This window comes from Corvus kubaryi, unplaced genomic scaffold, assembly GCF_017639235.1.
Source record: "Corvus kubaryi isolate FWS band 111438036 unplaced genomic scaffold, C.kubaryi_AGA036_p1.0 74, whole genome shotgun sequence".
Taxonomy (NCBI): Eukaryota; Metazoa; Chordata; class Aves; order Passeriformes; family Corvidae; genus Corvus; species Corvus kubaryi.
The window spans coordinates 1,179,304-1,193,517 of record NW_024582061.1 but is presented as its reverse complement, the minus strand read 5'-3'; the positions used below and the strand labels follow the sequence as shown (position 1 = coordinate 1,193,517).

Sequence of the window (14,214 nt, the reverse complement as noted above, 5' to 3'; positions counted from 1 at the left end):
GTTTCTCATCCACCCTATCTGCTGATTCCCACATGGTTAAAAGTAGGAGCATAACAGTTAATGTGATCCCCATATTTCTCTGACAAATTAGACTGGCTAATGGAATTAAAACCTGGAGGAGGTGAAGTCAGAGAGAAAAGGAATATTAACACAGCTGAGCTGGCATCACCACAGGAAACCTAACGAATGTATTAAGGTAGCAGAACACACTTGTTGACTGTATTTTATGACTTCTCTTAGTGCCCTAGATTGCTGAAATGACTAAATTGCAACATTCTTCTCAAGTGCTGAATCATCAAGATATGAACATCCATCTCACATGCATCAACAGCATCCTAAGACACATCTGTGGGACTGAAGCCAATAGATCCAGGGAAGCAATTCCACTCCTGACACTCGTGAGACAGCCTACTTGAGAGGCTGAAGCTATGCCTTCCAGAGAGGCTGAGGGAACTGGGGGTTTGAGCCTGGAGAGGAGGAGGCTTCAGGAGAACCTGCTGGCAGCCTTCCTTTACCCCTATAAACCTGTCTGCAAGACAGAGCTGCTCTCCTGACTCAGGTTCAAAACAGTTTAAATAGAGAAAATATGGACATAAAAGTGCAACTGAGAAGGTTCTGGCTGGATACAAGGAAAAATTTTTTTCTATGAGGATATGGAGCAGCCACTGTGGACTCTCCATCTTGGAGGACTTCAAGACTTGTCTAGAAAATCCCTGAGTAACCTACTTTGAATTCAACTTTAAGCAGGAGATCCCTTTCTGAATGGCTGTGTGAGTGTAAGACATTTTCATTTCACTCCAGCAAAACCATGGAAAGAAGCACAAGTCAATTATTTTCCTCACATTTAGTTGAAGATCAGATTCCTTCTACTCTAATATGACCTTTTCTTGGTTATAAAGCTGGAAATAGTTGACAGAAATTTACCTATGTAAAATTCAGAAGCAGTTCTAGAAAAAACATGATACTTAACCATTAGTGGAATAATCCTGCATATTCACTGACTTCACATGACAGAGAAATCTTAAAATAATTTGTATTTTGGATGCAAGACCATTCATATGAATTTATTCTTATAAACTCATATAACTTTGAATAAATGCCTTAGAGCAAATAAAAAGGATTCCCCAACTGTACAAATGGAAACAACTTCATGTTTTCTAGAGTAGAAAGTAAGGATTTTGTACAATTCAATATACTAAAGAAATATCTGAACTGGCTGTGAACAAAATAAAAAAGGAATACAAGTAAGACCTAAACCCCACAACTGATGAAAATTTCAAAAAAGAGCATAAGCAACATGGTTAAGCTACAGCAGAAGCTTGTTGGTGAACACAGCAACCTTTCATTAGGAAAACAGTACATTCTATTATCCACATCTAGGAGGACAAGAAGGAGTGAGCCTAAAACACAGATCATTCACATTACACATCCATTAAATATTTTTAATAGTAATGGTTAATGAAGCACTGCAATACACTGACACACAAGCTTCAGACTCCTGGAGCAGACTCCAGTATTGCAAGTCTCTGCAAATGACCTAAACAACCTTAGCCATGAACACCCTACCCAGTCCTGTTCTGGACAGGTGAATGGTTCCAACCCTCTCAATCCCTTCTAAGTCTGCATGACTTCCTTTGATAGAAAATCACACTAGAATACTAAATTATGGCAAAGAAAATGAATCCAACGATACATACATTGGGGATTTGTTGCCAGTCTTTGGTCACCATCAAAGATATTTTTAAGCTTTAGTCCTTCTGAATGTACCACATGAGGACTACATAATGACTGAGAAATGACTACATAATGTAGTGAGAAATATGTCCTTCAGACCCTGATACCAACCAGGCTGACTAACAGAGTCAATTTTCCTCCAAGACGTCCTCAACAAGTAGCTTATTAGTGATTAGGCATCTGGGCAGAATCCAGCATACAATGTGGGTAACAGAAGAGCTTAAAAAGAGTAGGAACATAGCAAATGTTAGGTTCCCAAACAGGCTCCTCTGCACCTACGATGATACTGAAAAATGTTACTTAATTTTTTTTCATTTCTGGTTTTGGGCTTTTCCATTTGTTTTTCCAAGCAGCAGAAGTGACAGGAGGTGAACAGGAGATTCTACTTCAAAAGACAAAAGAATACTTTAGGCTTTCAGTGCTACTGGATTCCAAGGCCTACTGCAGACTACAGGCACTTTGGCTTAGCATACAGGCAGCTGTGGCTTGTGGCCATCAAGTCTACTACAGGAGTTCACCACATTCTGCAGATCTACTGAAATACTTGTGGACAGAGGCTCCCTTCTCCAGGACATCACAGCAGCCTTCCTTAGCTGGTCTGAGAGCCCCGAGCACCAGCATGAATGACTTGCTTATGTCCACTTCAACCAAGGCAATGTCCCCAGAACACTCTTCCACCTCTACACCACCTTACTAAGTAAGCATGTATTTAACATTTCAATGTCTGAAATTCATAAATCTTGGCAACAAAATCTGTTGCTCCTGCTATGTTAATTTCAAAGATATTCTCCCTCTTTCAGCATTATTTCCCAGTGAGACATGAGGTTTATTTCAATTCTCCCAAAAGTGGAGATCTTTTCCTCTTTCTTGGAGGTTAAAAAGATTATAATAAAAAAATATCTTAGAATCTAAATCTGAGCTAACTTTGTGATGTCCTAAACCTCTCCTCAAAGAACTAGTTTAGAAAATGAGGGTTTTGGCCTTATGGAAGAGGAAGGGAAGATGAAGGTACCAAACACACCATCAGGCCTGAGCCAAAATAAGCAGATGCAGAGTGTCCAGCTATGAGGAGAGGGTAACAGGCTAACTCAGCTGCTCAATCTTTTTTTCAACTAGTCTTTCCAAGAGCAAAACACAGGAGTTTCTAGCCACTGAGATAATAACACAAACATTTGATAATTCAGAACAGGTTCCCACAAGAACACAACTGGAACATTTGCTTTTTAAACAATGCAGCTTTCCTCATTCTCTTACATAGAGTTCCTGGACCACAAATCACAACAAACAGATGCTGCCATGAGAAGCAGACTGTTTGCTCTGGTTAGGTTTAGGTCTGTGACTTGACATGGATAAAGTGAGGTCCAACACAAGACTCATTTTGCTTGAAACACGCAATACTTGCTAGTGTAGCCTTCGCCTATCCTGGCAGCAGCAGTAAGAGAGAACAGTGGTGCTAAACATCATCCAGTATTCAACACTGCCCTTCAAATCAGTTGAATTTGTACAAATTTGCATCAACACCACAGTATACATTTATGTACTTCTAGTCACACACTCCTATTCTCAGTCCATGAAACCCAGTAATCAGATGATCCTAGTTTGCTGATTTCCAATCACTGCTATAAAAGAGGTTCTCTTAATTGTCTTCTTTCATCAGAACAAAAGGAAACTTAAAGGAAATTAAGTGTAAGAATGTGTGACTAGAGACAACTCGTACAAGTTGTCAACAAGATGGTCAAAACTTCAAAATTTTATTTAGTTCTAAAGCAAAGTGAAAACTGAAGACTTCACACTTTGAAGTTCTGAAAAAATACAGGGATAGAGGTTGAACAAGCTACATGATTCCTTTCAGCCTTTTTGATCACCATTGTAATAGGAAGTTTCAAGTCATTCTGGCAAGCTGCCACTGTTTTGGTGGCTACAGTATGTTTTGTCTTCCATGTCAAGCTTTAGAAAGCATTTTATGAATATCTCAATTAAAATGAGGGATGTTGCTTCGTGGGTTGTGTGTACTGACTTGTTATTTTTGGGGAGTATTTTTGTTGGGTTTTTGTTTGTTTGTTTGAGGTTTTGTTCTCTCCAGTCTCACATTTTATATTACATCAGAATAACTTTTCTTCTGGAACAGAATTCCAGGCCATCCATAAAATATCCTGATTTTGAAAATCATTGAAATTGACAGAAAAATAGATTACCACTGAACGCTCCTCATTGAAGATTTCCTCATTGGTGTTCTACACTAGTGATGACACTCTTCCAGACAAAAATGGGCACCACAGCCTTGTGACACTGTTACTTTGTTCTACTACTCAGGGCAGCATTGGTACTTACTTAATTTCTCCCCAACAGCTGGCACACCTGCCTTGCTGCTTGTTTCCTTCTCTCAACATTTCAGCTGCTCCCTGACACACAGTCCAGCTGAAATCCTTGAAAACTGCTGGCTGCTTTCAACTTAGAAGTAAGTGGGAATGGGAAAGGAGGAAAACCAATCCAAAATCATAACCTGTTTTGATGAATGCAACACCCTCACAGAGACCACATATGTCATTGCTCTCACACATCACAACTATATTCTGAAATTGCTTCCATTCCCAATATCCAGAATTACAACTCTTACTTGGAAATTTCTGAATTCAGCAAGCAAAAATAAATGCCAATCGGATGTTCCATGCTCTAATGATGACTTTTGCTGTGTCCAGCATTACTTTACATTCTCAGTTCATTTCACTTTGAAAAAAGGATTTTTTAAAAAATTTAAAAATAAATGTCAGGCATGTAATTCCATCTGCAGCAAATGCTCAAATGATGAAAATAATGTGTGTGAAAAATGTAGGATGATTTAAAAACACTCAGTGATTGAAGCCAGTGATTTCTATGTTTCGTGGTTAAATTTGCAGCTAAATTCAGCACACTGTATCACAGCACTTCAGAGTGCACTGATAGACTCAAGACTAAAAGCAAAGTGGTGGCAGTTTCCCATCATTCCTCAGAGTTTCCTATTGCAATTGTGATTTCAGTACTGTTAAATTTTTTTAAGGAGCTGTAAAGAATAAGTTATTGAGTATATCACCCCAAACTTCACAGCCAGCATGGGGGGCAGGGGGGGGCGGTGAGGAAAGAAGAAAAGAAGTTGGTAGGTTAGAAGACTGGAAATCACACAGAGACATTTATTAAAGGCATTGATGATTCTCTGCTTCCACATTCCCTGGTATGCAGAGCTTCCAAGATTTTACTGACAGGTCAAAGAAGAAACCATTAATTTTCTAGTACATGTGTTAAGGACGTGCACTCTGTTACATATTAAGTACAAAACTATCCTTGATGATAATTAAATTTTTCAAGAGGCTAAAGCATAGTAAAACAAAGTGTTTCTGGAAAGGACTGTAAAATGCCTTTCTAGAACTCTACAGAAATAGTAAATGGGAGACTGCAGGACCCAGCTGGCTACTACAGCGAGCAGACAGTTTAATGGTGTTTGCTGCTTGTGTTTTAAATCAGACCAGTCAAGGAAGCCCTCAGAAGCCTGAGCCAGCCATAGAACCCCATTGCTGAATACTGCAGTAAATAATATGTCACACTGAGCAACAGCAACCTCACGCTCTATTTTATATGAAATGTGATGTTTTCCAAGAAACATGTAAATAATGGAAGTATGGTCCTTTGGAAAGGAAAAAAAAAACCAACAAAAAACTTATGCCCCCAAATCTCACAATTTCAATAATTGTTTTCTTTCAGGACGAAAAGATGTTGTCTCACTTTACTGGAGACACTACTGGGGATGGTTTCAAAGGAGGCCAATGCAAGTGCAAATCGATTCTCGAGCTGGAAGAAGCTTTACATCTACACTATTCTGCTGAGACCAATTCATGTCTTTTTCCCAGTATTTTATGATACCTTCAAGTCACAAAGTATTCTTCATCCAAAACAGAACTGATGGCATGGCCTCTCAAATACAAAAGCAAAGCAACTACACTTTATTTCATTTTTCAAAAGTAACTCATTGGCTATCTTTTTTATATTATAAACCCATACAAAACATCAATCCTGGTGTAAATGCTTCCTGTAAAGCCCTTTCACTTCTTCCTCCACATCATTGTATAAGCAAATTAAATACAATTTTTATTTGTTCAATGCATTAATAAATCCCAACAACTTCACTGGGACACTTAGGAATGGTAAGAGAAGGTTGAAGTATTCAGCTTAACTCCCTAATGAGGAACAGGTCCTCTCTTAAATATGATTCAACAGCAAGCTCCTTTCATTCCTCCCTCCCAAGCTCTGCACACTCAGCTACCAGTTCCTGCCCATATTACCTGAAGAGTGACTCCAACCTACCACGTTAACTTCAGAGGCAGCAATAACAGACCTACTGAGGGTGCTGGGATTTCTTACACTTCCTTTTGGTATTGTGCTTTTGTGGAAAGCATCTACTGCAAAGTAAAACAAGTTGTAAACACTGTCAAAAATAAGAAATTACTGTGAATTAAGTGACTATAAAATGAACAGAGTAAATTTTTGGTTCAGTTTTGCGTTGTTTACAAGTCAGATCCAGAAGCTGAACTTGATGATCCTTGTGGCTCCCTTCTAACTCAGTATTCTTCTACGATTCAGATGGAATTATTTCTGCATAATTGAAATAATGTCACAAACTATTTCAGCAACAATTTTACTGGGACAACAGTTACACATTTTACGAATAAAATGCCCTCATGATTAAGAACTTTGACTGACAAAGATACACTCTTGAAATCAGAGTATCCCAGACAGACTAAATTATTTCTCATATGCTGAAAGCAAACAAAGAAAACAGAAGACTTTCAGTGATGTATTTAAAAGTCTGGTAATATTAAACAAGGGAAGCTGTGGCATAACAGAAATACTTTTCAATAGAAAAAGTGTTTTAAATACACTGAGAAGCCTTATTCAAGTTAAAATTCATTAATATGATGAATCTGTTCTCACTTGATGGCGGCCTGGGAAAAAATGGTGACTATTTCCACAAGTGATTTTCCACATTTGATTTCTTTAAAATTTTTACTTGATTTCTCATCAGCTGTGTGTTCTATAAACTCTTTCTTTAATGGGAAGTAGAGATACACTAACAAAGGTGCTCTGGATTGTCAGCCTGTTACGGAGTGGCTAGCAGCACTGTATGCAAATATAAAACCTGAAAAATATCACTGTATATGGGGATTACAAAGAAGTTTTCTCTGTTTTTTAAAGAGAAAAATATTAACCTAAGGTTTGTAAACTGGTAAGCTGAATTCAAGTGTTACTCTTTAACAAGGCCAGGTTGGACAGTGCTTGGAGAAACCTGGTCTAGTGGAAGGTGTCCCTGCCCATGACAGAGGGGATGAGAGAAGCTTTAAGGTCCCTTCCAACCCAAACCATTTTGGGATTCTATGACTCTGATCAGCTTAACTAAAGAAGTGGGGGAAATCCCTGTACACACGTATTATTCAAACATTTCATGTTTCTCACACTGCAGAGCAGAAAGGGGTTTACTTTGGTTTGGGGTCTTTTTCACACCTTTTATACATTCAGGATTAATTCCTCAATGATTCCAGGATTTTTGTCAGTAACAGCATTTCATTTTTAACTGCAAAAGAAATCTGAATGATGATCTTTTTATGATGGCTCATCATTTTTGATATTTGCAACCCCTTTTGCTGATGTAACTGCAGTTAAAAGTAACTGATAGAGAGTTTTCCCACTGACAATTTTTATGAAGTGTGATTCTGGCAGCATAAAGTTTTCCTAACTTTTCCATTATAGTTTTGTAAAGTCCCAAGCTGCCAAACCACAAAAGAATTCAGAAAACAAATGATACTCTAGATTACAGTGGTGTAACAGTTTAGTATTTGCCCCCTTCCAGCAGTTATCTACAACCATAGCAATATGTAAGAGCAGAATAAATCCTTGTACCTTACACTGCACCCCCATGACCACTGAAGACATCAGTTATCAAATGACATGGTCCACTTGCATCATAACCCGGCTCAAATCCACAGAATCACTAACATTGAAAAAGACCTCCAAGATCACCAAGTCCAATCTGTGACTGATCTCCACTTTGTCACCCAGACCAGAGCACTGCCATGTCACTGAACACCTCCAGCGGTGATGACTCCACCATATCCCTGGGCAGCCCCTTCCAATGCCTGCCCAGCCTTTCCACAAAGAAATTACTCCTGATGTCCAACCTGAACCTCCCCTTGAGGCCATTTTCTCTCATCCTGTCCCTTGTTCCCTGGGAGCAGAGCCCAACCCCTACCTGGCTGCACCCTCCTGTCAGGGAGTTGTGCATAGCCAGAAAGTCCCCCCTGAGCCTCCTTTACTCCAGGCTGAGCCCTCCCCATATCCCTCAGCTACTCCTCATAGGACTTACAGAATGTCCAACTGCATTCTAAAACACCACTGCTGATTCGGAATGCCGGGCACCCCAGACAAGCAGATAAATGCAGTACTTAACAAACCTCTTGTGTGGGTTGGGAGCTGTTTGTATTTCAAAAACTATTTTCAAGGAAAACAAACTACTGAAAATGTTAGGAACCAGAGAATGTTATGATGTTAATACAGTAGCAGGGCACATTGCAGCTTCAAAACCATGTGTGGTGATCCAAGAGGTGAGCAAATGAACTAGCAATGAGCTGCCAAAGGTTTACCCACATAGAACGTTTTGAGGTGCAGGCCTCCGTGGCCCAAGCCAACAGGACCCAAGGTCTAATCCCTCTCAGTGTGATCAAAATAAATACAAGAACCATTACAGAAGATGTAGAACGTAGGGTGGAAGGAAGGACAAGATTAATCAATCTCATCTGAAGTGAACAATACACTAGTGAATTCTGAAGGCTGCAATAAACTTGGGTTGATACAGCTCATTTCAGCAGAGGCTGAGGGCATGAGCAGACACAGAGCTGGGATGCTGGGATTTGGCACTGCCTTGTGGGCGCTGCTCCTTGCTGCATTTTTCAGATGGTCCCTGGAGCTGCTGGCTCCTAACAACCTCCACTCCTCTGGGCAACATTCAGGGACTGCTGAGTACACAGTGCAGGCCATAGGCTCCTCCCAAGGAAAGGTAAGGCAGTTCTGTGATTTGACTTTGGTGGGGGAAGATTAGGGAAGGAAGAGAAGGAGAATGCTGGGATGTGTATGTGAGCCATGCCAAACTCTGCAACTTGCCCTCAAGGCTAGAAATGGTCTCTCACACATTTACTTGCTGTACCCACCAGGGACTGGCCCAGCCCTTATGTGACATTGACAGTGTTTCTTTGCTGACTGTCCAGACTTACAGAAAGTTAAGCAATTATTCTCTGCATTTACCTGAATTTCTAAGAATACCCATTTCCTTTTAATGATTCACCAAGTCTAACCTTTGCACAGGATCAGATTCTCTTATTAAGATAAATTTAGCCACCTTGTTGAGATTAAGATCAGCTTTACATTTAGAAAACAAGACTCCTGATGCTGTGATTTATATGCCTATAAAAGCCATATATATGGTATGCATGATACACAATAACTCAGGAATGCATACTCTAGCACTAAATTTCATGCTGAAAGCTTGCTAATGCCTCAGGCTACTGAGCGAGATGATACATGAAGCTGTACACAAGGAGATTGCATAGTAGTTTCTTAATTTACCTCTAAATTACAACTACCAGAGGATTTTCTGAGTATTTGTGTGTCTAAATGTCTTGTAGTCTGGTAAAAACCACTGCAGGTACTATGAAAGTAAGATTCCCAATTTCTAGCTCAACTCTTATACCCATGACAAACAAAATTCTAAGTTTTTAAATTGGCAAAGGTGTTGTTCAAATTGTTTAAAAACTCCATAATAAATGTATCCTTTCATAGGGTTAATTTACATGAAAATATTATTGTGCAAAACAAGGCATTTGTATATATATACTCAAGCACTAAGCCAACTGTTTATACAATTTTGAATGTTCTGTTTTGCTTTATTTATATTATTATTTCTTTTCTTGCAACAGATCATTAATTTGATTACAGCCTATAAAGTCAAGAGTGCAGGTTCTAACTGAAAAATAGAAAGAGTTCTTGTTTCAAGACCGTTTCATTACTCTACACTAAGTATATATATACAGCATGTTATTAAAAATTATTTAAAGGAAACCTACCCAAGCACAGCCAACTCCTCCTAGCAAGTCCATTAACAAGAAACAAAATTTGATATGAACAGAGCTTGAGGGTAATTTCCATAGATGAAATTTGTACCATAATTAATGCAACCATAAAAATTAGAAACATTTAAGAAAAATTTTGAATTCTGTAAGTCACTATTTTTTACTATTTTTTAAAAAGAAAATTTCTATAGGAGTTTAATAATAAACACTTACATTTGAAGTTGATTTTCAAAGGAGCAGGTCAACACTTTTATAGAAACGCCTGCAGGAACAGGATGACAGTAATGGTGGGTCAGAAAGTGAGAGGAGAAAAAGCCTTGAATCAGAACCTCAATCAGCTGCCACCAGGTTGATCTACTGTAGGGGAACTACAAGCATTTTTTTTCCTCACCAGCTACAAATTCTAAAAGCACTTTAAAAAAGTGCATTGGATGGTGAGGTGCTCATGAATCTGTACAATTCAAGTGCTGGAACTAAGAGGTGACAGTCCCAACCACCAAATACTCCATTTGGAGTGTAGGCTCCAGAGGAACTGGCAGTCGTAAGTGTCCTCTCAAATTGCCTCTGTTTCTTATGCCTGGAGCTGTGGGGAACAGGCAGAGCAGAGACAACTGAACAGACCTGGCTGGAAAATACTGAGAGAGTGACATTCAAGTAGCAGGGAACAAAACTTAGACGCAAATTAAAGGGAACTTACCAATTTATGACTAATTACACTGAATTGTTTGCATTTTTGTTTGCAGGCAAAACACTGCTTTATTATTTTTTTATTATTTTTAGCTACAATACTGAAAAATTGCCTGAAATAAAGGCCTTCAGTATTTCTAAATAAAGCCCTTCAATATTTCCAAAGCCAAATGCACAATCACACATTTGCTGGACTCAAGGACGAAGAGATTTTTAGGGAAGTTGGAAACTCTCCTATGAGAAATTTCAAGCCCTGAATAGCTCCATGAGTAGCACCCCTCATTTTCTAAAAAGACAGGAAAAAATTGATTTGAAGGTAAATGTTATTATTTGCCCTTATTAAAATTCAGCATTTGTTGCCAGCTTCAATATGAATTCTCTGAGCTCCGTAATTGTGCTTTAGAACAGTAATTGCTAGACCAAAACCTAAATCCTTCTTATTTTGTCGTAGGTAAGATTAATGTCAAACCAAAGCTGACTGTAATGCTAAAACATGCAGAAAAACAGAGAGAAGAAACACTTACATTCAATACTTACTCTCATTTATGAAGAACATAAAAAATTTTATCTTTACAAAATGAAGCTAATCCTCATCACTGAATCATGGAATGGTTTGGGTTGGAAGGGACTTGAACGCTCATCTCATGCCACTCCCTGCCATGAACGTTGCTCCAAGTCCTGTCCAACCTGGCCAGTTTCAATATTTCACTTCAAATATCAGTCAGATTGTAATAATGTAAAAATATTAAAGCAACCTGAAATATTGCACATATAACCTCAAAAATTACTTGACTGAAATGAAGCACACTGGCTATTTTTACTTTAGAGGCAGTAAACAATCTAAATTTTTTGTTATACTTAAAAGCAACAAAATTATATTTTTTAAGTTAGACAAGCAGAATGCATAATGAAACTGAAACCAGAATACTGCACCAGCCTTGGTTATACCCATTCATACTGCACACAGATCGCCTGGGCTGCAGGTGCTGTTCCACAGGAAACCGTCATCAGGGGATTGTCATTCCCAGCATTTGTATTGTTACCTAAATCACATCCTGGGGTACACACACCATTTGAGACTTGTACATTCTTCTACTTGTACTCTTCAAAGTACTGCTGGCTTGAAAAGGAAGAGTTTTCAACCTCTAAATTCATACAATGTATGTTCATACAATTTTGTCCTACTTTCGAGTATCAGTGTTTTTTCCTTTCCTCCTGTTCACATCAGTAAGACTGTGCCAGAACTCATTTTTAAACAAAGTTCATTAAGAGATGCCAAAAGACATCATCTAGCCAGTAATGAAAAAATGACCCAACAAGGTACATAGAAAATATTTATGGTATTTTTTTTTTAATTCAGTAGTGCAACTTTTCTCCCAGGAACGGAACAAGAGTTATGATTCTTAATCAAAAGAGTAATTAGGCTCATATTTGAGAATCTCTTTCACAGTATATTTGCGTAATACAATTTGAACACTGCTTCTGGGAAGATCATAAATCAAAGATGTATAATACAATTAGTTCTCAATTTTATCCAGAGAAACCCTCCTGGAGGGTACACTGAGGCACCCGATAAGTTCGTGTGTGTGTATGCACTTACATACGTATGTATGTACATTGAATCACAGACTGGTATGGTGTGGAAGGGACCTTTAAAGATCATCTTGTCCACATCCCCTGACACCTTCCACTACACCAGGTTGCTCCAAGCCCCATCCAACCTGGCCTGGAACACTTCCAGGGAAGGGGCAGCCACAGATTCTCTGGGCAGCCTGTGCCAGGGTCTCACCACCCTCACAGTGAAAAGCTTCTTCCCAATATCCCATCTAATCCTGCCCTCTGTCAGTGTGAAGCCATTCCCCCTTGTCCTGTCACTCCAGGCCCTGGTAAATAGTCTCCCTCCATTCTTCTTGTCAGCTCCCTTCAGGTACTGGAAGGCCATGCTATAGCTGGGGGTCTCACCAGAGCAGAGTAGAGGGGAAGAACCAACTCTCTTAACCTGCTGGCTACACTTCTCTTTCAAGTATATATTATATATTTGTATTCATGTATATATTTTTATATTACATATCTACACAGATGCACGTATCTACACATATAAATTATACACACATGCCTATATATACATATATATGAAATCATACAGCAAGTAGATCCCAAAATATCTAACTTCTATTAATTATCAATTTACCTATTCTTCAGTTACGGGAAATATTCCATTTCATAAATGAGAACAGTAAGACAAGAACACAATTTTGACAGAAAAGCAAGTGCAAATAAAATCAGACAGAGCTTTCTTCTCTCCCTCCTCAGATCACTATTTTCCTCCTCAGAGGACATTTGTGATAACCAACCAGAATGACTCCACATTAATTATTATATTGAAATTTAATCCTGCTTTACCTTGTGAAGAATGACTTTGGTCAAAACCATTCCTTATCAATGTATCACAACTGCCAAGAGTTCTACACCCATTTGGAACTAGCACACTGTAGTGGGTTGACCTTGGCTCGGTGCCAGGTGCCCACTAAGTCACTCTATCAGTCCCTTTCCCAATGGGACAAGGGAGAGAATAAGATGGAGAACAACCAGCAGGGTGAGATAAGACAGTGTTATTACAGTGAAAGAAAGAAAGAAGCACAATTCTGTGCACACATAAGCTAAAGAAAAAAAAAAGTCAGTCTCTACTTCCCATTAGCAGCAATGTCCGGACACTTCGCAGCAAGCCGGGCTTCAGCACGCGGAATGGTTTCTCCAGGAGGCAAACGCTGAGGAATCATGAATGCCCCCCCCCACCCCTTCCTCCTCTCTCCCTTAGCTTTATATATCTGAGCTGAATTCATATGGTATTGGATATCCCTTTGGCTAATTTGGGTCAGCTGGCCTTGTTGTGTCCCCTCCCAGGATCTTGCCCACTCCCATCCCTTTGATGGGGGAAGGAGTGTCAGAGGGACAGCGCTGCTCGGCAGTAGCCAAAACACTACTCTGTTATCAACACCCATCCAGCTACTAATGCAAAGCACAGCACTGTGAGGGCTGTGAAATTTTCCTCAGTCAGACCCAATACACACACAGACATTTGTTTTCACTCAATCCTCAATCAGTAATGACAAAGGGCATTTTGGAATTCCAGACTGTGAGGATGTATGTGAACATTTAGGGAATCAGTCTTGTAGACAGGGATTGTTTGGGCATACAATGTATTATCACTTTCTTTTTCCAAGCGAAGTCCATGGGAGCCTCTATCAGTCCTGAAAGGTGGATAAACACATGTGCCAAGCCGTTGTCTGCTCCCTTAGTCTCCCTCAGGCTAAGCCTGTGGGAACCTGAATATACAGTGGTTATCACTAAGTGCGTCCCCTTGCCCCACTGAGTGACATCCTTATGAGCAAGAAGGAAAATCACACTGGTGGCACAGGTTTCTCTTTCCTTAGAGAAGAGTTTAGTGTCAGCATATGTGATGGAAGCAATCAGTCTTGTGGTGTTATCCACTGGAAATGCTTCAGGGCAAGATGGAAGGAATCTTGCTAGCAGGCTTTAATTAACTAAATCTTAATACATACAATCAAGCCATCATCTTGGCTTTTGCTGATCTAGCTCATTCTGCATTTCACAAACAGCAGAGGATTAATTCAGTATCTTCTTG

The 14,214-nt window shown here is 39.3% G+C and overlaps 1 protein-coding gene across 4 annotated transcripts in view; it reads right to left on the bottom strand.

Moving 5' to 3' along the window:
* The window catches only part of ATXN10 (ataxin 10), a 96,890-nt gene that overhangs the window by 22,334 nt on the left and 60,342 nt on the right, over positions 1-14,214 (bottom strand). The window contains exon 10 of one of the 4 annotated variants that reach the window (XM_042050691.1): positions 10,095-10,143. The exons of the other annotated variants lie outside the window; for them this stretch is intronic. Within the exon in view, the coding sequence (XP_041906625.1) occupies positions 10,132-10,143 (12 nt within the window). The 3' untranslated portion in view covers positions 10,095-10,131. The remainder of the gene's footprint in view (positions 1-10,094; positions 10,144-14,214) is intronic. 4 annotated transcript variants of the gene reach the window in all.